The sequence below is a fragment of the Manacus vitellinus genome, unplaced genomic scaffold (assembly GCF_001715985.3).
Source record: "Manacus vitellinus isolate BGI_N305 unplaced genomic scaffold, ASM171598v3 scaffold_44_pilon, whole genome shotgun sequence".
In the NCBI taxonomy this organism is placed as follows: Eukaryota; Metazoa; Chordata; class Aves; order Passeriformes; family Pipridae; genus Manacus; species Manacus vitellinus.
The window spans coordinates 1,297,661-1,322,700 of NW_021940565.1; the positions used below are offsets into that span (position 1 = coordinate 1,297,661).

The 25,040-nt window shown below is 43.7% G+C and overlaps 1 protein-coding gene across 1 annotated transcript in view; it reads right to left on the reverse strand.

Annotated features, from left to right (window-relative positions):
• Window positions 1–25,040, reverse strand: part of ACBD6 (acyl-CoA binding domain containing 6) — an 82,769-nt gene that overhangs the window by 33,650 nt on the left and 24,079 nt on the right. Inside the window, 3 exon segments of the mRNA XM_029962294.1 lie at window positions 6,756–6,845; window positions 13,305–13,410; window positions 22,970–23,052. Coding sequence (XP_029818154.1) covers window positions 6,756–6,845; window positions 13,305–13,410; window positions 22,970–23,052 — 279 coding nt within the window.

A 25,040-nucleotide genomic window follows, 5' to 3' on the forward strand; every position in this document is an offset into this window, starting at 1 on the left:
AACCACACAGTCCCACAGTAAGCCACTAAAACATGCTGCTGTCCTCAGTCTCGGCTTTAAAACCTGCATTTTCATTACCCTGAAAGCAGCTTTGGATTTTGAGGGTAGAGCAGCAAAGACCACTGCTAAGTTTTTCAGGACCAGCTCTTGGATTTCACTTTTCCAACCCTGGTTTTGCACAGCACAGGAGCCTGCAGCAGCATTCCTGGCTGGTAAGCCTGCTTTGCAGGCAACACTGAACGTGTGCTGCCTGAGCAAGGGTGCCAACTGCTCTGCTGCACCAGCCACGAAGCAGTGATTCATATGTCTACAGGGAGCAGAAGAAACAAAGACTGGACACATCAAGCTGGAAGATTGGAAGAAACAATGGAAAAAAGCCCAGCCTGCACAAGCTGAAGAGAACATCTGTACAACCTACAGTTTGTGTTGACGAGGCTTAAGGTGTCTTCAGAAGCTGAGGAGCAAACCAGGGATAAATCTCTGCCTTTCCCGGCATATATTTAGAGCTGAAAATATTTTCCAAATGTTTCTGCTGAAAGGGACTTTTCTCCCAGTAGGTAAAATCAGCATCTGCTGAGTGGTGACCATTTAACATTCAACCTGCTGCCAATCTACATTCCACAGAGAGACCCGCAGGAGAGACATGGAGCTGTGCCACTTGTAATAACTGTGTGACTGGCACCATGTCAATGCTTTAATGTAGAATGCTACCCTCTGTCACTAAGCAGATCTCTCCTTTCTTTTGGCTAATGGCTTTCACACCCATTGGCAGCAGTGTCAAGACTGAAGGGGTACAGCCTGCAGAGTCTTTGGAGATCTGCTTGACAAAGCTGACACGGAAACATGGAGACAGGGATCAGGGTAAGGGATGGTTAAGGGAAGAAGGACACTACTGTGGTTAATAAATCTGCTCTTATTGCTTTGCTTTTCATCTTTGTTTAGTGTTTTCATCCATTTGCCACAGTACCTCCCTACCACACAGCGGTCAGTTCAGCAGCACCTGCAACATCCTTTGCTTGCTGAGAGCCAAACCCTCTGCAGCAATATCAGACACAGGACTGGGTCTCTCCTGGCTTTCTGAGCCAAGCTTTTAGTATATTTAGGGGGAAACTGATACTAGTGACACTAAATGCAAGGGCAAAAGGCTCAGACATTTTCCTATTTAATCTCAGCCAGGTTGAGACTCAGAGAATGGTCCTAACAGCAGAGACCTTTGGCAGCTGGCATCCTACCCACAAGGTGTTTGCACCCACCAGCTCGCAGCAAGGGTGGTGGGCTGCATGGACACACCCCCACGTCACTGGGGAGGGGTAAAGATGTGTAGATACAGCCTGTGGCCTTTGGTCCTTGGTCAGAACAGGGGAGATGCCCACATCAAATTCCTCATCTCCCTACAGACACAGAAGCATGAGGGCATGATGCATATTCAGTGCAGGAGGCAGGGAAGGGACACACATTTACTGAGAGCAGCATAATTTTTAAATGTCTATGCAACGCCTCCAAAACCCAACTCCCAGTGCAAAGACTGAAGCAGTTTGTATTTTTATTGTGAAATCCAAATGAACAAGGCTGAAAGCAACAAAAAACAGGCAGGCAAGCCCGACTATTCCTTGCTCTTTTTCATCCTATTCAGATGCAATCCCTTTAAGAGTCAGGCAGGAAAACAGTAAAAACATACAAATAAAACAAAACCAACAGAACACCAATCTTAGCAATCTTCGACATATCCATAATTTCTACTTCATTTCTAGCTAATGGTGGAAATTAGTCTTTGGATAGTTGATAAAAATCAACCTGTCTCCGCCGGGTTAGTACCGTGATCTGTGGCCCAGCAACTACTTCTGGTACAATTGATTTTCCTTTTTGGCAACCAATAGGCCAGTCAATAATAATGTTGTTTGAGAGGGATTGAGTCATGAGGGAGATGAACCTTCCCTGCCACTTATTATGTTTGTATTGTCTTCATTTGAAAAGGTTTTTTCTTTTTTTTTTATCCCCAACGAGGACGTGAGTGAAGGTATTACAAGGGATGGCTGCTACATGTTCCTGTCTCCAGGAGCCCTCTGACTCAACAGTGTCTTAACTGCAAACAGAGGAGGGAAGCTGCTGTCTTCCTAGACGTGTGTGGCAGGGAAATGGGAAAAAAAGACAACCTGGGGAGACAACCACGCTCCTCCTGCTTTTTTTGTCTTTTAGAAAACAACAACAACAACAACAAGGAAAAAAAAAATCCATCTAACTCAAAATATCATGTTGACAAGCACCACTTCAGTGAATAAATATGACTGGGTAGTTTTGCACGAATTGGTACAAGACAAAAATCCAACACTGTCACCAAAAATCCACCAATGCTCTCTGCAGACAGCACAGACACTAGATGCTTTTCACCAAAATTACTGCTGTATATGTACGAATAAAAATAAAATCCACATACACTAGCAAGAGATTTCCTAACCTGATGATTTTCAGCTTTGGTCTCAAGTTTCCCTCTCAAACCTCTGAGGGTCCATGGATGACCACTGGGAACTTGCTGGCAAGAGGTTTAAAGTCTCAGTGCAGTGCTTTGCACCTTTACGAGGAAAGTGAAAAGTCAGCAAATAAAAACTCAGCATCAGTTATAGCCTTTTTCTTCCTTTCAGAAAAAAACTGAAAGCATAGAAAATTATTACCATAACATTGATAACTGCACAATGATGCAGTTTAAAAATCATAAAATATTTAGATACAATTTTGACTCAGCTGCTCTAGCACACAGATATGTACACAGTCCTTAATTATCCTGTGTGTCAAGTGGTACAGTTCCACTGACAATGAACAGTATTTAAGACTTGCTTGCATGGCCAGACAGGCTTGAAAAGCTTTATCAGAGTAAGCTCAGCTGTGGCAACCACTCCAGGAGAGGTTCCTGTGCATTCTCAAAGGCACGCCTTGAACACATGGATTACTATTTTGGAGTAAGGAGTGCCCACAAATAGAACAAAGTGCAGCCACAGCAAGTCCAGGAGGAAAGTCTGTGGTCTACTGTTTTGACATTACAAGTGGGAGATGCTATTTGTCCTTCTCTCTCTCATTGGACAATTATTGTATCGTGATGTTCTTCATCTTCCTTAGACCTGTATTAGCAATTTGTATACCTGCAGTAGATATATACATATATAGATATACACACACACACACACACACCCACCCTATACCCTGAGTAGGATGAGCAATCACATGGGGCCTTGGCACCAGGGCACAGAACTCTCCTTTTTGAGCCCCCTTACCTGCCTTGCTGTTGCAGGAAGAGGTGTCCAGACCCTGCCCCAAGAGGACCCTTCCACCTAAGAGCAGTGAAGCAGCACATTGTGCCTAAACATCCCCCAAACATCTCACACTCAGGAGACTTCTGCTGTCTCCTCTGCACTGGCACTGCAGCACCAGAGAAAACTGAGGACAAACAGATGACCTTTAAGGTCTCTTGCAACCCAAACCATTCCATGATGCTATAAAAGAAGGACTCTGACCAGGCCAGCTTGGGAATGCTGAGGATATCATGGCACAGCTGCTGGGGTACAGCTCTGCACAGCTCGCATTCAGTGCCTCCCTTGATCCCAGAAAATCTCCTTCCCAAGGCCAGAGAAAACACTGCAAGGAAAAACTCTCTCTTTAGGGGAAAAAGATGTTCCAATTTTGCTCATCCTCTGCAAGGAAAACTTGTGTCTTCATGTGTTTTAAAGCTAGAAATGAAAATTATAATCACGTTGCTGAGCTCCTTCATAACTGTTACGTTATGAACATATCCCATTTAAGGCAAACATTTCCAGTGGAAGAAGGCTGTTCTCAGACTCGGCTCCAAAATACCATCCCACCACCCACTTTGACACGGCCTCTGGCTCTGAAGATTTAGGTAATTCAATTACACAAATGCCCCTTTTTCAACAAAGCAGAGCAGCCTGTTGCCTTTCTGTATCCCCTCGCCCATGGCAATCGCTTTACCACCTCTTTTCAAACGTGCTATTAGAGCTAATTATGAACAACCAGAGAATTCAATGGCTGCAGCTTTTCAGTGACATTAGTGAACCACCCTTTGGAAACTGCAGTAGCACTGCTGAAAAACAAAAAGCACAGGGGCTGGACCACTGCAGTCTTGGGCCGTGGGGTTATTCCCAGAATCAAAGTGGTTTTGAGCACACTACAGGAATGAGCAGGAATGAGGAGACCTCTCCTCCTGCTCCCAACCTGTCTGTTTATCAGTAAAGAGTAATAAGTTGACACTTGCAGACCCCTCTTGATCCAGAGACTGCAGTACTTTGACAATAGATAACACAAAGGTAACTAAAATAAGGCAGCAAAAAGGTATTAAGGCAAATCTACAGGCACAGTGAACTGGTCTGACTCGCTCCAGGTCACCTATCAGAGCACTACTGTCATTGTTTGCTTAGGGCAGCTAAATCCTTTAGCACACTCCAAGAGAGCCAAGATGGAAGAACATTTATTAAAAAGGTAATGGAAGAGAGCATAAATCTGTCACGCTGTTTGACTAACTTTTTAGAAGCATACTAAAACACAGGCAATTAAAAAAAAAATTGGTCTATAACATTTCTCTCCTTCACTACCTGCTCATAACCCTCCTAAGCCCTAATTTATTCTTGATCTCTTATGTTGCCTGCACATAGGTGCTGCTGCAAAACTGAAGAAGACAGGAGAACACCCAAAGACCAGGAGGGGTGGATGGGAATTGTGGACTTTCCTGGGACAGAGGTGTGAAGGGAACCTCTGCTGAGAGTGCATTGCTCTGAAATAATAGATTCGAGTCACCAGAGATTCCCTCACACTTAACCCACTGTTCTTTACAGCCTACACATTAACTGATTTGGTAATGTGTAATAGCAGGTACTGCAGTGTTTATGGCCTGTTAGGAAGCCAGAGTTTCTCCCTCTCCCTTTTTCTTCTGGTTGATCTTAAAATTCCTCCTGCTCTTGCTCTGGATGTGAATTCTGACAGGGTAAAGGTTAAAATAAAAATAATAAAAAAAAAAGAAATAAACATTAAGTCACAAAGTCTTGAAATGTTATTGCAATTTATATATGGTTGAGAATAAAAACGTGTCTGCTTTCTCTGGGAACACACCCACTTGCAAACAGAGACCTTTATAAAAAATTCTCCTTTATTACCTCGATGGGGGAAAAAAATATCAAAGATTGATTTTCTTTTTATGGCTATTATTAACCTTTTGTTACTGGCCAAAAATAATCTGGTTAGAACATGTGCAATGCATCAAAAAGAAAAAAGAGAAGAATTTAAGAGAAAAATGAATGCTCGGGGAAAAAAATTATGATGATTCTTCCTTCTGTCTTTTCTTCAAAGAATCAGACTTTACCCCCAAAGGAATGAGACAGGTGTCAAAGAGAAGAGATGTTTCAGACAGAGCCCAAAACCATCTCCAGGATGCCAGGGTGAGGGAACATGCTGATCCAACTTCTCTGCAGTTTCAGTGCAAAGCTGTTCCTGTATGTATCCAACACATCACTCACGAGATCTGACTGAAGGGTGATGGACAGGGCATGCAAAGCCCCCCTTCGTACTGGCTTCACTGCCCCTCTTCTATGTAAGGAAAAAACTCCTGTAAAATACATTAAAACCAAAACCCCGGAGATCTAAGCATGAACATATGTTTGTCACCAGCTGCCACAGAGCTGTCCTTCCTCATACCATCCCAGCACCAATTCTGCCCAGGAAAGGGCAAAACAGACCTTTTTTACAACAATTTCACGTGTGTCTAAGTACCAACATGGCTATTTGTGGGCAGGAGAGCAGAGCCAATAAGAGCCACGCAGGTGAAGAGCAGTCAATCATAATTTCACAGAAATACATTAGACAATTATTTCCCAACACAACCAAATCTACACAAGTCAGCCCTTAATTGCACCAAGCTGACAAAACTGGGAGCACTGACTCATGGGTACAGACAGACCCAAGCTGGCTGGCTGGAAGGAACCACTTGCAAAGCAGTTGCTGAACCAGTGTAGGACAAAACCTGGGCTATTAAGGTACCCTAAAACTGCTGCTAGCTAAGCTCAGATGTATGGGGGCAAACTGTGGTGGCTAAAAATTCTGTATTTTTCCCAGGCTACCTTTTTGGATGTTCTTAAAACAGAATCATAGAATAGTTTGGGTTGGAAAGGACATTAAAGATCATCTTGTTCCAACACCCCTGCCATGAGCAGGAACACCTTCCACTAGACCAGGTTGCTCCAAGCCCTGTCCAACCTGGCCTTGAACACTTCCAGGGATGGGGCAGCCACAGCTTCTCTGGGCAACCTGTGCCAGGGCCTCACCACCCTCACAGAGAGGAATTTTTTTCTGATATCTAATCTAACCCTACTCTCTGTCAGTGTGAAGTCATTCCCCTTTGTCCTGTCACTCCAGGTTCTTGTAAATAGTCCCTTTCTTGCAGGATCCCTTCAGGTACTGGGAGGTACCAGTTAGGTCACTCCAGGCTGAGCAATCCCAACTCTCTCAGCCTTTCCTCATAGCAGAGGTGCTCCATCCCTGTGATCATCTTGGTGGCCTCCCCTGGACTGGCTCCAACTGGACCCAGAGCTGGAGGCAGCACTGCACGTGGGGTCTCACCAGAGTTGAGCAGCTTTTCTGTGATAAGTACCTTGAGAAAACTTGCTATGGAGTATTGAAGAATTCAGCTTCATGCGAAACATTTGGTCAGGAGGCTCTGTAACACATCGATCAAATTCAACTTTGTATTCCTTTCTTACCTGGATGTTGACATCAGCAGAGTGCTGTAACAGTGCTGAAACCAGCTCCTTGTGTCCTCTGTCACACGCCCAGTGGAGCAGAGCCCGGCCCTGCAACATCCAGGAGAAAAATTAACAAAGCCAGGCAAAAAACCCCACGGAGAATCAGTCTTGCTAATAAGTATTGAGCACCAATAACCAAATTAACACAGAGTTAAAGGAAAAAGTAAAAAAATAATATTAGTATGCAGCTTATTATTCCTTGTGATTTGAACTTAAAAATAATGCTAGAAAAGTGAAAAGTGACACACAGTTCAATTTTTCATTAATTTAGCACTAAGCCCACAAGTCAGCAAAAAACTTAGAGGGGAAAAGTAGGAAAGCATGAAACACAGGAGCCATGACATGATTTTTTTTCCTGTATAGATTTGGGATTTTGGCACCTCTGACTTTTCTGGGAGCAACGACTTACACAATAAGGATAGGATTTTCAGTGTTGCCTAAGTCACCTGGATGCCAAGTTCCCAAAAGCTCATTCCTCTGGCAGGTCCAAAGCACTTAACCCACAGGTCCTGTCTCTGCTGCAAGAGAAGATTAAAACTGGGCAGCTGGGCAGGCATCACCCACAATTGTCCCCTCTCAGCTCTGCAACATGGGCTGCTGCACCCATGCCTCTGCCCTCTCCCAGACTTTTGCAGTTTTCTTCCCATCTGCTTTCTGCAGTTGTCTGCCACCATGGGAAGGGATACAATGGAAGTACAGATCACCCTGCCTGATAAAGATATGGGAAGAAGCTCAGGATCCCTGAGAAATGGAGATCAAAGTAGTCTGAGATAGATTTTCTTCTTTGTTTACTACACACACGTGGTAAATTATACTTACTGTTCCTATTAGGCTCTCCTGTTTTCCAGGGGAGAACTTGGAAATCACCCTGCAGATAACCAGGAATCACACCCCACAAGTTGTGACACCATCAGACTGACCTGTGTTTTCCAGTAGGCCACAGAAAACAGTCACAGACCCTCACAGATGAAATCAGTTAAATTAGCCTATGCCTGGTTATAAATCTCCTGACAGAGCAGTGAGGAACAAGGTGAGCAACTCATTTATCTGCTAATGGGGACTGTGAGCCAAATTTCCTAACCACGGTGCCAGAAAGCAGGAGGGGCAGGAGACACCTGTGATCAAAGCTCACGCTGCTTCTGCTGGATGTTCTTGGGCAGGGCAGCAGAGGTAGAACATGATTTTGAGTCAGGAAATGCACACGTTTTGACCCAGTAAGTAATTAATTTTTGTAACACATAATTTTAATGTTACACTAATTAACCTTGAATTACAATGAATTTTCTGACAGTGACTTTCTATGGAAGCACTGATGACATCCATGGGCCATTTAATGATTAATGTTCTTGCACTCAATGCCACTATTGAAGTCTACAAGGGGGAAAGAGTACAATTTAAAACAATTGGTAAACATGGAAAGATCCTTAATTCATGTTTAGCATCCTTAACTCACCTCTGGACTGGTAATTACTTAAGACTTAGGATTTCAGTTGGACAAATACCAACTTTTTTCGTGCCACAGATGTTTATGTCGAAAGAAAGAAGCACTATGTGCAATATGTATAATAGCAATAAATACTTCAACAGATGATTTCAGTTTCTTTATATATGTGTAGAGGAATAACACCATAATTACACAAGTGTAATTACTGTGCAATTACATGATATAATAAAGGCATTTCTATATTTTTAATCAAATTAACGTTACAGATTAGTGGCTATAACAAGTTGGTTTGCTTTTGTCTCTGGACAAGCAGAATCTCATTTTATTGGTGCTGAACTTGGCTGAGACCAATAAAGGGAAACCAACAGTTAATTCTGACACCTCAGGGGTGCCACAGTACTGTGCAGCTGGTCTTGCCCATGACACTGGAAGGCTGGTTCTGCTGCACATGCTGCCTTTTGAACAAGACAAAAACCTGAAGCCTGATCATCTACAGTCATTACAAATCTCCTTGTGCTATTTGCAGGAGTATGGATTTCAAGCCTTGGGCCAACTCCACTTTGGGTAATTACACTCTGCTTACCTATATATTTTCTCTGCAATTCTAAATGGATACAGTATTTTCTAATTAGTGCCTTAAATGGCTCTGCATTGTAATTGTGCACTATTAAATAGCTGACATGTTCCACCCAAGAAATGTCTGCATCCTCGCAGCCACGCCCTCGACACAGGGTGTAAGGGACTTTGGAGACCTCCTGTGCAAGAGCACACCATGAGATGTGGGAGTAAAGACACCTGCAGAAGAATCTCAACCTACTTACTGCGTAACAAAAAGCATTTGTATTTAAAACAGTTGGACTCCAAGATCTTAGAGGTCTTCTTCAACCTTAATGATTCTATGAAAACTAGATAATATTCACTACTGTTTGCATAGCATCAGGCAAATTAACAACAATCAACAGTTCTAGCTAATGTACTTAGGCAGCTATACAGCTACAAAGTCTATTTGTTTCTCATGTCTTCCTTAAAATAAGCCTTAGGGATAAGAAACTGAATTTACAGTCCAGCCTTTTGTGTAGCACGGATATCACCTCTGAATGCTGCAAAATTCTTTAGTCCACACAGCTGCTGCTTTGGATCAGCACATAACATGTGCTTGTGTGTTTAAATAACATGGCAGAAATCTTAAGAGCCACAGATTGAGCTTTCCCAAAACAATTCCCACATGGCTGTTTCATTAAGCAGTGAGAGATTCAGAGCAACATGAATAATTTCACGTAGGGAAGAACTGCAGCAGTGAGGTCCTGACTAGATGCAATCAAACACCAAGGTACTCCCTCCTTGCAATTCAAACACGACAGTTGTTGCAGAAGTTACTTGAGAGGATGCATTTTCCCCAGCCTTTGAAGTATTTAATAAAAAAAAAAGCATAAAAATAGCCCCACTGCACTAACCCTGCCTGTTAAATCTTCTGTGCTTTGCCTGGCTAACCGCTGCCAGCTTGGCCAGCTTCTGCAGCAGCTTCTCAAGCCAACAGCACATCAATTCTGCTCAGCTCCAAGTCACAGGGTGTTCACAAACAAAGCACAGGACAGGGATTTGTCTCCGATATACCGAGCCTCGGCAGACAAATGGATGGGAATGATTTTCACATCAATTAGCCGGAGCACAGAAAGGGGAGAACAAAGCCAAACCGAATGGATGTGCTACAATATTAAGCTATACTTCTAGGCACGATGTTTGCAGAGGTAATGGCTGTATAGCAGTGAGCCACTCTAACTTGTGGCAAGTGTTTTATTAGCAGTAATTAAGAAGAGATAGACATCTATCTAGATAGAATGACTGCATCCCTCTGTGACAGCAGAAACAGCGAATGGAAGGGCTGTTGTTGCAATTATACAGGTAAACTTGATTTGGAAGTGAATCCCTTTCAGAGCTCTCAAATGTCTGGTGAAGTTTTTCTAATGGGAGCAAGCCTGTAAATCCAGAAGCATGTGATTCTTCTTCAAATTCATTTTTTCCCCTGTCCTTTCCTTGGCAGGCTGGCACCAATTTGGCACTTGCTGTCTCAAAAGCACGGGGACTGGGGACTAAGTGAGCAACTTGTCAGATGCCTCTCATTAAAGTTTTGGCAAGGACTTAAAACACTGCACACAGGTAACATGTTTGTTTACTGGGATTTATCCAACAATTAAAAAAAAATTATCTAGCTACAACTTCCACAGTCCTTGGCACAAATTACACGAGCAATTCATCTCTGCCTTTGAGCAGCTCCTGGTTTGTTAGAAGTTGAAAAAACACTGTTCTCAAAAAGGCAGCAAGTGAGCCACACTCCCAGGATGTGCCTGGGGCGACTTCACAGCCACAGGACATTTCTTATGCCATTAGTCCTGCTGACATGTGCAAGGGAAACAGGTTGCTTTAGTCTGTGCTACTTATAAGTGAATGCAAGCTATTCTGTTGAACTCTGGGCAATTTAGACACAGTAAATGGAAGCTCGTAAATGATTACTGTCATTAGATTATTTGTTTAATTCCAAATTGAAGTCTATTATATCCAAACTGTTAGCAGGTATGCTGGCCTGAACGCTGTACATCAAGAGTTTTATGTCTTGTGGGGAGAAGACCACTGATGCTTTGGAAGTTTCCAAGTGCATCTCTCTAAACCCATTTCTGAAATCCTTTTGCTTCGAGTCAGTTGGCTCATCCCCACTTTACATTTTAATTCTTGATTTCTTTTCTCCTTTTGCTGACTTATTTCAGGTTTGCACAAAATGAGGGGGGGTACTAGTAGATGCAGTATTAACATATCACATAAAAATAAAATCTAAACACCCTACAACCTCAGCCAGGTCTTTATTGTTCAAGGCAAGGCTGAGCTGTGTGTCTTTGCAGCTTAGCACGAGCCTATTTGGTGCTTCAGTAGATTTTGTTTCATTACAAGTTATCTCTTTGTATGTATCCCTGTGCCATTTTAAATTTATAGGTATTTAAATCAAAGGATTGACACTGTGAGTTATGTTCAGAGGCCAGGTGAGGCAGCTTTTAGATACAGCAGGATGTATTTACACAGTAACACTAAAATAGTTAATAAAAATGACAAGATTATGCTTGCACACACTTCACTCTACGAAAGGCTTGGTCTGGGATATCTCTAGTCTAAAAGGGGTTCTAAAACTTCAATCAACCTGCATGATATTGGAAAATAAGCTACCCTCCAGATTGGGAAGAACATGTTTGGATACCAAACAACACTGGTAATGGTTTCAGCTCCTTAACATATCAGGAAATAAGTGTTTCTTTCAGATTTTTGTTTCTGGTATGCTATTTTTTGGTTTCTTGGACCAGTTAGGGTTAGCCTAAAGAAGCCAGCACTTGCCAAAAAAAAGGCTGTCACTTCCCTATTTGCACATTTGCTGGGGTAAACCAAAAATTGTTGAAGCCGCGAGAATTTTGTGTATGGGGGAATTCTGCACAACTGTCAAGTCCCACGAGCCCTTCACCAGCAGGCAGGTGCTTTTGGCTCCTGCCTTTGCTGAAGCAATTCCCTACTCTGCAATAGTCACGTGCTAATATCCATTAGCAACAGGATTATCCATTAGAAATAGGACTTCTCTTACATCAGGACTCATGGATAATTCCCAAGAAGGATGTGTCACCTGGCGGTTTTCAGATCTGGCTTAAAACATTTACGTAGTTTAGATATTTCAGCTATCTTTCACAAAATATTTTTTTTTTTTAAATCAAACTTTCTTTGGCTGAAAACAAGCCCACTTGTTGCTTGAACAGCAAGGAAGGTACCATTTTCTGAATGTTGCTCACTACAAAAGAGCACCTTGCCAGTGGGAACAAAGCAATGTTAACATGACATTATTATACACTTATTGCAGGTGTGTGATCCTAAAAATGAGCACATTTTTAATGAAAGCACTGCAGCTGTATTCTGTGGGACTGCCCTGGACATTCCCTTCTGTGGCCTGTGATCAGCAGGAGGAGGGATGGAGCTCAGGATCGGTACTGTAGCAGTGACTGTGTGGCACACGACAGTTTCAGTTCATTGAATTTATGATGTGAAATTCCAACCCTGATCATGAACACCCTCCCTCCTCTCCTCTGAAAATTAATTCACATGAATTCCTGATTAATAATAAAAGGCCCTGCCATCAGCATTCAGAGCCCCAGCCGGGGCTGTCATGGCTCAGAGGGCAGAAATCTGCTTAGAGCTACAGGAGAACCCAACTGAATTTGTGGCGTCTCAGTCTATGAATGTCTAAGCACTTCATCTGTTCACCACAACACAATGTGCTGGAAGGTAGTGGGTAAAAAGAGCTGTGCACAGGCTGGACCAGGAGCAGGGGTAGGTGGCAGTGTGCAAGCACAGAAACCAAGGTGACAAACCTGGTACAGCCACAGTTCCTGAAGGATTAACACGAAACTGTCCACACCGGGACAGTTGCTCTTACCAAGAAAAAGATCAAGCCAATCCACAGTTTTAAACACAGCTTTTTCTTGGGAGTTTCTGGCAACATCTGTATTATCTCCCTGTGGAGAAATGGTGTTTTGAGTTTGGTGAGGAGAGAAAGACCTGATGATGTCATTATTTTTGTGAAGCTGGAAAGCCAGTGTCACTCATTTGTTCTCCACCTGGGAATGATGAAAAGCTGGTGGCATGACAGAAATCCTACTTCAAGCCTGAACACAGGTCATCAGCCAAAAAAAAAAACCCCATTTCCCTCACTTCCTAACTCTGTTTGACCATATTTAGTATACAAAGTGGGGAAAGGGAACTATTCAGGAGATCTTATTCTGCAAGTGGCTGCTGAAAATAACATAGAAATTAAGCTTCTGATATGCTAAAGCATTACAGTTACTACATCCACACACTACTAGAAATCCAGTGGAAAGCTGTTTTCCAATAGATTATCCCTGTCTCAATGACCAAGTGTTTGTCCAACTGTTACAGTACCTTGTTATAACAAACCCAACTAGGGAATTTTAAAAAGAAGTAGCACTGAATTAATACACAACACAGTTAAAAGATTAATGGTTCCTTTTTCTCCATACCTCCTCATCTGTGACGTTCACATCCACTTTTTTTGATTGAATGGCTTTGGTTACATAGTCAATGTTGTTTTCTCTGCAGTAATCAAAAATGTTCTTGTCCTCTTCCCTATTCAGGAAACAAAAGCAAAGAAGCACCGTGTTACTGCACAACACAAAGGCCACATACACATCATATGCTCATTTCAATGACATTTCAATGCTGTCACCAGACTGAAACAGGCACCTAGTACTGCACATGCAGAATAATGTGGTTTTTTTTTCTCCCAAGTTAGGAGACAGAAGATCCCGCTTCCTAGAAAAACAAAGGTTTTTAGCAGTATTATGTCCGGACAAAAGTCAGCTTACTCCTGTGAAATGGCACAAGAAACGTATGAAGTTAGCCAGAAAAAATCCACGTTTGAGTTCTGGTACAAATCACTGCAATCCCACAGAAGAGAAAGGGCTAAAGCTGCTCTTCCTGTAAGAGCCACTCTGGGTCCCACAAAAGCCCTGTCTGATGCCCATCCATCTCGGACAGTGGCCTGGACAAAACAGCAGAACAAGCAGGACACATGCAAAGCAATCTGGCTGATTACACATTGGATCCTGGACATAACACAAGCAGGTGCTCACTTAGGAGTGCTTGCAGGCAGGAAGATCCAATTGTGCTGTCACGAGAGCCTGAGTCACACCTATAGCTTCTTCTAGAGATAAAAGCAATACCCTGACTTCAGACACACTAAAGCTTCCCTCCTCACCAGCCAAACAAACAGAACCTCCAATGAAGTTAAGATCTTTCCCAGATTCTTAAAAGAATAATACCTTTAGGTTTAAATACACTGATCCCACTGTGTTGCTAACAGGGAATAAAGAAAAGAAGTCACTGGTTTTACCAAAATAAGCCAAGAGCCCACACACTCCCCTCTCTTTCTAGTTTCCAGATGAAAACTGTGGTTCAAATGAACCCATCAGCGTTGCTAAGGGACTTGGCAGCTTCACGAGAGTTAAACACAGAATCGCTGCCTCACATGACATCCCCAGTTTTCAATCACCTTAACTTAAGACCATCTGGATGTTCAGCAGAACTCAGCCTGACAGTCTCAGCTACTTGTAAAAATGGGAGGTTGCTGGAGCTGGTCAGACCCAGTAAGGAGGTCATTCTGCTGTGGGCCTTTTGGGCAGGAGAAATCCAACAGTGCAGTTTGAGAACTGATGCACTGGTGCTAAAAGGTAACACTCCTCCTATTCATCTGCACTGCTCTTGAACCTCACAGGCTGAATAATGTCAGGAGAAGGGAAAGTAAAAATCTAAATAATGTTTGCATTTCTGAGCAATGGATTACAAACAAAAGGGTTGCTCTTTCACCTGCAATCCCCCAAAAAAGAAAAAGAAAATACCAATGCCACCAAGACCATGTCCCCTGTTCCCATCAGGGCATGCAGAGCTCCATGACATGGTTTTGACTTTGTCTTTGATTGTTATGCATCTAGCCTACTGAGTTACACTCTAATTCCTCAGACCTTCCTTCCTCGGTGCCAGAAAAAGGTGGGAAAAAGTGCTGACACTCATCTCCAGCAGCAGATCACTGCTTTCTCCAAAGAAGTCACTTCCTCTGACCTCCCTCTCACCTTGCTCTCTTAGTAGCACTGTTCTCCAGCACATCACCCCCATTTTTCCTTGCAGACAAGTGAGCTGCACCTCACACTCTGTGTTCAGGCGTAGGGACACTACAGAAGTCTCCCAGTTTCTTAACCAGTCTGTCATGAACTCATTTGTTGGTAGAGGTCTTGCCCACTCACTACACACAAGCTCCTGGGAAACAGGTCACTGCATGCTTTAGATGCAATTACCTTGAATTCCAGGGAAAAAAGAATCTCATGGTGGGATTAGAAAAGGCAAAAGCTTGTACTGCTGGAGATGGAGCTTGACAGACTCATGATGGAGGTCATGAGACATGCCTGCCCCTACTAACAAGGGCTGATTTGATATGCTGGGAAGTCCCTTCAGTCCTACCTTGTTAGTCCAACCTCTCCAACACACCCTTGGCTGCTGACAGCAGCCTTTTATGAGAAGCTGCTTTTCAGACAACACTGTACAGTAACTTGGCTCCCCACTGCACAGCCACACACCTCTCGTTTATAGCAGATCACTCTTTTTTCCATAACACCAAAGCAAACCCCAGTGTCTCCTTGCTAGAGAAGTCCACAACTGTTCTCAGTTATTCTTGGGTGATTTTCCATGTCACAACCATGAGCTCGGGCTGTACCCTCCATCCCACAAGCTGCAGAGCCCTGACAGACCTCACACGGCAGCACCAGAGGCACCAGCAAGTACCTGGCAGCAATAAAGCACCTGACTGTGCTCCAGGGGGATGTGTGCAGGGCCTGTGCCAGCAGAGAGGGCACTGTGACCCTGATGTACCAAACCCAGCCCATCTTTGCACCACAGCCTCCAGACAGGACTTTTACAGTCTTTTTCCAAGGATATTATTGCCTGCAAGGGGAAAATGACCTGACACAGCTATTTGGATATGATTTAGCTTTCTGGAATAACCAACTCTGCAAATGCTCTATATATCCCCCTTCCAAAAAACCACTTTTCTTTCAGAAGTCTCCACAATGGAATTAATCCAGAATACCAATTTCCCCACCTGAAGATAAGATTTCGGGAAATTTCGTCCTTCTGCTCCACATTTATTTCTCAAGCTTTAAACCACTCCCCTGCTCCTGATGCCCTCTTTCAAAAAATTAAAGATATATCATATCCAACTTTTCTATAAATATTAACAAAGAGAAACAAGCCTTTTCCTGAATACATTTGAGGGAAGTCCACACAGTCACAACCAAGACATTTTACCTACAAATAAAACAGTCACATGAAGCTACACTCCAGACATTTAAAACTATCTGATCTAGACACATGCCAAAACCAGGAGGGGACACTGAGAAAAGGGCTCAGAGGAGTTAAAACCAGATTTTTGGAGGGATCAATACTAGCAAAAACATTCCCCTTGAATGGTGTGAATGGAATAAAGACAAGTTACTGTTATTTGCTGACTTTGCATTTAAAACCATAGAGGACAAATAAGAAACAGAGTTTGAAAACTTGGCAACTCAGTTTTTTGTTTCCCTTTATTTCACATGTGTGTATGTGTTCGTACTTAATAATCCCTCCACTGTAGTAGCTACAAGAAAACAAAAAGGATGTAATGTTTTTATCAGACCTGTTCCCAGTAGGAATTTGCACTCCTCATAAAACTGGTAAGAGTTGACAGGAAGGCCCAGAAACTGGTTAAAACAGTATAAAACCAGACAGAAGCACATCAGAAATACAGAAGTAAGTGACAGTGCAAAAACATTGCTCAGATAATGTTATGAGGGAAACAACATTTCCATCAGTATTTTCAGAAAAATCTCAATTCATGTAAAAAACAGAGTATACGGTATATCTGAATGGATGGGAAAGACCACGAAACTCAACCTAATGGAGATGTGCACAGTTATTTAAAACCTGTAGCTAAAAGGAAGACTTGGACGCAATTTTTTTTCCGTGGCAGATTGTTGAGCCAGAAAGGAGCCCTCAAGTCAGTGACCACTTGACAGTCAGTAAAGGCAGTGACTGTGTTTACATCTATTTCCTGAGGTTGGCCAGAGGGTTTCCTCTTCTCCCTTGCTGACACATGTTCAGCCTCCAAAGCTGTTTTCTCCTGCTCTCCCCCATCCCCAGTAAAAGATGCTAATTCTCATTTAACAATGAGTTGAAGCGTACCTGTTGCCTGCAAGTAACACATGGGCAGCTTTTTCCATCCTTGAATAAAAGGATGTGGAAGAACTTAACACCAAGCCCATCCTTCCCCAAGCTTGGAAGGCTTCGCAAGCCCTTCTCCACAAGCTGTCCAAAACACACGTATTGAGCCAACAGTTTTTAAACAGCTCATGGAAAAGATCTGGTGCTGGCTGATCGGGCTTCACCTCCTTCTTACCTGGAGTGTTATAAATCTCCTTGCCACCAAGGCTGCCACTGAAAAGGGCACGGAAGAGACTTTGACATTCAGACATTTTACCCTCGCGCAGAGAACATCCTCCAGGTTTGCCCCGTGCCCTTCCTCCCCCCTCGCAGGTTACCTCCAGCGCAAAGCTCAGGGCAGAGGGCTGAGATCAGGTTCTACTTGGGGCGTCCTCAGCCCTTTTCCCGGGGCTGGTCCAAGCCGTGTCCCAGTGGACTCGCCGCGGAGCGGCCCCGGGTGCCGCTAACAGGTGGCTTTGCCCGTCTGGTTGGCACGGCACTGCCGAGCGAGCGGGAGCGCAGCGGAGCGGGGCAGGACGCATGCGGGGAGCCCAGAGACACTCGCAACACTCGCTGTTTATGTCAAGGCCCTCGGCCCCCAAGGGACCCATTTTCACATAATCTATAATTATCTCTTCGCTTTAATCGCCTCGTCACTTCGGAGGCTCTCCTGGGCACAGGAAGAGGAAAAGCTCATTAACTGAACCTTTTCTCCTCTCTCCAGCCACCCATAGCTTTTAATTGCTTGGTGTTGTTATTATCTATCAGTGCAACTGGGATCATTTTCATAAGAAAGGGTGGTGGGAGGGAGGAAGGCAGGAGCGGGTCCCTGAGGTACGCACCACAGACAAACCTTTGCTTTCTCAATTATTTATGCCAGCTGAGGTTTTACAAGCTGAATAAATCCATAACTCAAGTTTATTTTGAGCCGGCAGGCCATCCCGAGGGAAGGGTTGCCCACTTGCCGGCACACTTGTGTGCCGTCCTCCGAGAGCCGCCGGGACATAGCGAGACATGTGTCATCCAATTCCCCACCCGCCACGCACACTTCGGCACAGCAGCGGCAGCACCGGAGAGGGGGTGGCCGTGAAAACCCCAAATAGGAGCCTCCACTGAAGGATGAGCTCTCCCAGAGAGGAGGCAGGCCTGAGCCCAGGCCCCCTTTGCACAACAAAGCAAAAGCCCCAAGGGTCACTGCTCCGGGGACAACAAAAAGGGAGGGAGCAATAAACTTGGCAATCATCTTGAAGCCAAGAGATTTGCCTGCTGAACATCACCAGGAGAGCATCCATTTCTAAATAACACTGACCTGAAAAAAACCCAAACCCCAGCTGCCTGTACCCCCAGGTGTTTTGTGTGAGGCACCACGGCTGAGCACGCCAGGCTGCCTGGGCTCCGCACAACCGGGAAAGCTCTTCCACAGGGATCGCACAGCCCTGCATTTACCCAAGCGACAGACATCTGTGGCACAGCCACCCACCCACCCAATACCACCATGAGCCCGTAATTCCCAATACAGCAGGGATGCTGGCTCCCACATCCCTGTAGCTTGGCGCTTATCTCCAGTTTCGGCGTTCCCGAAAGCGAGCCCGGAGGGAGACAACAAAACCCCAACCGTGCTCCGGAGCACTGGGCTCGTCTCAAAAGTGCTCCGAAGCACCATCCTTGCAATGGATGCTGGAAGCAGCTCTTTAAAATTCAGCAGCCTTTGTGCCTGACCACATGCAGTGACCTCTGGTATTTTCTGCCAAAACAGTTCATTTGTCTCGCACAACAACTAATCAATTCCCAGGGCCATCCATCACCGGGGCTCGTGCGAGCCGGCCCGGCAGCGGGGCCAGATGGCGGCTGCGTTAGTGGGATTAATACAATTCTGATAGATTACACGGCATCAGGCAGGTCCCAAACCCGAGGGGTGCCCGCCCCGCGTCCCCATCCTAAACGGAGCCCCACTCGTGACTGGGGTTGCTCCCAAGCGTTAGGGGGAAGGGTGGAAGTTTCTACCAGAAAAGGCCTCTCTGCCGACTGGTAGATGTCACTCCCACGCCAGCATGCCAAGACTGCATGGAAGCAGCTCATGGCAGAGTGCAGGAGGGCTCCTCCAGTGGCAGTGCAAAGAGACACGGACATTTGGCAAAATTATTTCTCATTCTTCACCTGCCAAGTCAATGTTTTCGTTTGCTGAAAACACCTATAAACTGCTTCTCCTTCCCCTGGCTTTAAAAAAAAATACTGAAAAATAACTTCAAAGCTGAATTTCCAAGGCTACGGTATTTTTGGCATCTCTTTCAGTTTGTCTTGGATGAGATTTATACTGGTAACACATCAGTCAACCTCAGCTCCCTGCTCATTTCCCACATTTGTGAAACTCTAATTATAGCGATTTGATCATGAAAGAGCTCCACTACAATGGCTTTGTTCTGGTAATAGCAGCAGAAAAGAGACATAAAGCTTTATGTAGCAGTGGGAAAAAAAAAAAGAAGAAAGAAACAAACCACCACTATATGCAGACTGAAATCACAGATAATTTCTAAATCTTTCCTTCCAGGGGGAACCTCCAAGTCCCATCATCAGTCACCAGCACACAGGATTTTTGTGTAATGCCCAAGGGGAGATAAGTGATTTGCAGAGAAGCCCAGAGGCAGAGCACTATGCTAATACATCCTGCAACTGCTCCCCATTACTCACTGGGGGTACTCGAGCTCTTTATTGCCAGGGTTTATTAATGACTCCTAATTGATGACCAGTGCCCAGCACCCCAAAGTAAATAACTGCTACGCCTCATTAGCTCAAGAGACCTTCTCCTGATTTGAGGATTGATCTATGAACACACAAATTGCACTGATTTAACCGAATCTCTTTCTAAATTGATTTAATTAGATCGGTGTAACCTGTTTCTATGGATGCTCTCGAATTTATTTGGAATCAGTGCAATGTACTTCTGCGAGCCAGACTGACCATTCTTCTATTTTGTTCTCAATTAGAAACATTTGAGATAATTAGTGATAAGGCAAAAATCAGGCCTGGCACTGAGTTCCTCCTACTGTTGATCCACTTTCGGGCAGGGTATGGTAACTCCACTTTGTCCAGCGTTTATAGCTCTGCATCCTAAAATCCAAGCATTTCATTCCACAAGAGGAAGGTAAGCACTATTTATGCATAATTTTAGACACACAGTTTGAAAGCAATGGCACTGCTGCTTTGTTGGTAACTACTGCTGATGGCATACTGGTGGTTTGTTCTATTTAAACAAAAGCCTCTTCCTATTTATTACGCAGTAGCAGCTTGGAGGATGTTAACTTTTTGATGAACTGTTCAAAAGCTCCTGGCAAGAATAAAACAAGTGATCCTGCTTAGGTGAACCTGCAAAACTCTGCACTTGCATCCTTGTCTATCTCCTGGTGCAAGGTGAGGTTGTGACGATGCTCCAGATAAATTAGCAGCCTTTTCCTGCCTTTGCATCAGCAGAATCCTAAAGGGCATATGGTAGGCTGTGTTTGGCAGAGTAATGACTGCTGAGAAATTGCTTTCAGCAGTCTGTCAGAGCTCAGGGCTGATGAGGACTCAAGTTTTACTTTTTAGTACACAAAAAAGGGTTTTTTTTTGTTTATTCTGATCTTCCTCAATATGATCCTGTAACAAGAAAATATTTATCCTATCAACAGCCCTGGGAAACAGAGACTAAAGTGGTTTGATTTATATCCCAGTTTTTGCAAGCTCCTTGCAAAACTTCAGTCAACCCACCATAGAAAACCCAGTCAATAAACAATCTACATCAAAGTCTCTTTTCTCAGGTTTTGAGGCAGCACAAATGTACACACTGAACTTACAGCACGGGACTTACCTGTAATAATCAAAGTGTTAAAGTTTATGCTGGCTCAAGCTATTCAGTTTTATTTCTCTTTAAACATTTGCATGTTTTTCCTCTACAGAAAATGCCTTGTTTTTTAAGACTACATTCTGTTTTATGAAGTATTTTTGAATGCTAACCTTATGTTCTTGTAAGTAACCACTCACGGGCTCACAAAAGTCACCTTTCTCAGGTGAGTGCTACAACTACCAAACTAATTCATGCTCTAGACAAATTTGGCCACCAAGCTGAATGTCTAGAGCCATTCTTCTTTGGTTCATCTGCTTGCAGGTTTGGTATCAAGGCAATTTTGTTTAGGGCTATGCTTTTCTTATTATAATTATCACTCCAGGGATGTGCCTATACTTCCACGTTTACTTCCTGTTCCAGCAAGGGAATGAACAGTAGACAGAAGTACTGAGAAATTTGAAGCTGTACAGCTCTGTGTGGGTGAGATGGTGGTGACACTTGCTCATTCCTGTCTTGCAAGGAAGACATGGATGCCTGCAAGCCAAGCTGTGCTAATGGACCACAAGTCTCCACTCTGCCAGCAGAGTCAGGACACTTCATTGTGTCAGAGACAACATCTGCCTCCAGCCTTATTCGTATGGACCACAGCTGTGCTTTGCTAAAAACACAGCACATATATTCCTCATGGCATGTCTGGAAAAAAAAAGAGTATTTGGAACTGTACTTATCTTCAAGTCCTGCACAAGCCATGTTCTCATGGAAATAAAACCAAACATTTGGTAAGATTTAGGCTGGTCAAGCCAACCAGAGTGCTGCATTTCATACTCAAGAAAGGACACAGGTAGTACTTGGGATAGCCAAGACTGACAGCACTGTAGGGATATGTTCCACTCCCAGAAGTAGAGCCAGAACAGGATTTAAACTACAAGGTCAAACTATGCGATCAAGGAGGTGGCTGAGACCTGCACTGACAGAGCAGGGAAGAAAAAGGAGCTTGTGCCTGCCAGAAGTGCCATTCCTCAAACAGTGTGTTAAACCAAGGTCACATCTGACCACCTCTGGTCAAGGTCCAGGGGCAAGTTAAAGATGTGCTGGCTCCCCATGCGAGGGAAGGAGGCTATTCCTGGCCAGCTGCTCCACTTCACTATAAAGTGGACTGCAATCCCGAGGGAAATGCCTGTGTTACTGCCAAGCACAAAAATGCCACCCTCTTTGCTTACAACAGCTGTATCAATTCCTACCTGAGTTCCTTGCAAAGGGTTTGGAACCACCTGCTCAAGACTAGTTTGTGACAACAAATCAAAGAAATGCTGTGTTGAGTTTTAACCCTTTGGGAAAGTTCTCATCAAGCTTGGGAGGCTATGTATAGAGAAATCAGGGTTTAACTTTTAATTTCCTGGGACTGAAATGATGCAAGACATTCAGTAAAAAATGGGGTCACATACACATAAATGGGTGACTGCAACATGACAGCAAACACTGCTCAAAAATTCATTCTTCGCTGACTGGAACAGTAAAAAACCAAACCAAACCAAAAACATCCAGCTGTCCTTATTCAGTAGGTTATGTCACTTGCTACTTGCACCTTGACAGTTTTAAATAGCAGCCACTCTAGTTCAGTAAATGCATTTCTGCTTTGCTAGCTGCAGAGGCCAGAAAAAAAAAATTAATTTGATATAAGGTACAAACTCTCTCTGAAGGCAAACATTGTCCAACACTAAAACCTTCACTGAACAATCCCTAATGAATGTATTGGTAAAGAAATAACTATTTGAAAAAGGTAGTGTCTGAATAGCTTTCTATTAAAAATATCCAATATTACCTTTTTTAGCCATATAACTGAAAAATGGGAAGCCTTACCCTTCCCCCACATCTTGTGCTAGGGAAAGGTTACTACCTGGCAATGATACAGGCAGATATTGATTTAAATGATTATGGACCTGAAAAGTTCTTTCCTGTCATTTATTATCCTGTTGTAGTTGCCACCACACTTGTGCAATATTAAAAAAAAAAAAAAAGCTTAGCAAAATGACATTAGAAAAATACTGTTTTCAACTGAATTCCAGCACAGATAATCACCTGATTGTTTCTTCTTGATATAACGAGCTGACGACTGGTCCTCCAAATACAGTTTTGCTTTCCTTTGCCCTCTTCTCTGTTGTCTGAAAGAAAAAGAAAGATTGGTCCAGCATTCTGGCTCCCACCCCATTCCCACCTTTCTGTCACTTCCCACCCTTTTCCCTGCCCCAGAGATGGGATCAGCCCTCTGGAAGCCCCATTGCACAGCGGACAGTGCCCCATGACTCCACTCCCTCTGGAACATCTGGATGGATCTTTCAGCAAATGGGATCGATGCTCCTGTGAAGGTGGCCCAGAGGCTTGGCAGCCTCACCATCCCACTCACCACAAGCCACAGCGTTTCCTCCGCAGCATTCCCGGCCCCTTAGGACCCCAAAGCCGAGCCTCTGTGAGGCAGCATAATGTTCTGTTACTAGATTGCAAAGCTTGCCTTTATAAATCTATTTAATATAGATTTAAAATTAAATTTTATAATGGGCAGCATTTCCAAATGATTTACTCCCAGGAACTCTAGGATTCTGAATGATTCCCACCGTAATAGAAAGGAACAATTAGAATAATGATTGATCGATACGGAGCCCCAGGCCTACCTTTTCAAAAAACCATCCTGCAGCTTGGGCTCCTCAATTGCCTGACTTTACACTGATGCCAGACTTTCAGTGCCTGCTGTCTGAAAGCCTGACCCAATTCTTCCACAACATTTAGTAGTTTGGTTTTCAGGTAAGCAGTCCAAACTGGTTTGCAATTTGCAGCAGTAATTCCTTATAAAACCAGCCCATTAATTGCAACTTGCTGTTGTCAGTGGACAGTTCTGTGGCATTCTGTGGTGAGAGACTGTCACAGCTATGGTGAGTAAAATCAGGAGCAAAGCTGCAGCCTCTAGCAGCCTCTCTGTAGCTGCAATACATCGAATCAGAGAATCACAGAATCCTGGAATGGTTTGGGTTGCAAAGGACCTTAAAGCTGACCATGTTCCAACCCCCTGCCATGGGCAGGGACACCTTCCACTAGACCAGGTTGCTCAGAGCCCCATCCAACCTGGCCTTGGACACTTCCAGGGATGGGGCAGCCACAGCTTCTCTGGGCAACCTGTGCCAGGGCCTCCTCACCCTCACATTAAAGAATTTCTTCCTAATATCTAATATGTAATCTAAACATGTCAGTTTAAGCCATTCCTCCTCGTCCTGTCACTCCATGCTCTTTTAAATAGTCTCTCTCCATCTCTCTTGTAGGCTCCCTTTAGGTATTGGAAGGCTGCAATTTGGTCACCCCGAAGCCTTCTCTTGTCCAGGCTGAACAATCCCAATTCTCTCTTTACAGGAGAGGTGCTCCATCCCTCTAATCAACTTGATTACACCAAAAAATGTTATTGCCTCATCAGAATTCTATCTAGAAATATAGTGGGTTGTGGGTTTTTTTTCAAAAACTCCCACACTTATATATCTTTCTTCCTGCTCCCTAGGTTGCTTTTGTTTTAAATCTGTTTACTGCTTTGGGGTTGCAGATATCACAGACATACTTGTTTATTAGAAAAAACGGAAAGGAAATTGGCTATGAAAACCATTCTATTGCATTTAGGCTTTTTTTAATTTAGAGTAGAAGGTGACATGAAGTTCCTGAAGAGAAAAGGGCTTCAGAGTCTTTACAGTGCAGTGCCCCTCTTAAAAAATTATTTAGCAGAGAACCTTACTGTCCATCAATTATTTCCACACCACTTATAAAGAAAATTAATTTCAGATCATCTGCTAGTGCATGTAAGAGTTATTCCTATACAGTAATGCTATGCTCACAACTACCCTGTTTGATTCTGAGGGATGCTGGGCATTCAACCAGCACCAGAAATTGCAAAAAATTTTTAATCTATATTCTTTTACCTCTTCCTACTCCAGTTGTTGGTTGTGTTTTTTTATCCCCAAGTCAGAAAAAAACATTTGAAAAAATACATTTCATCTTTCTAGAGAAATTGTTAGGGGAAAAAAAAAAAGGTTTCTGGGATTAAGTTCACCTTCTTTGCACAACGAATGCATTTCTGCCAAAGATTAATCACGCTGATTGAGTACACATAAGGTCA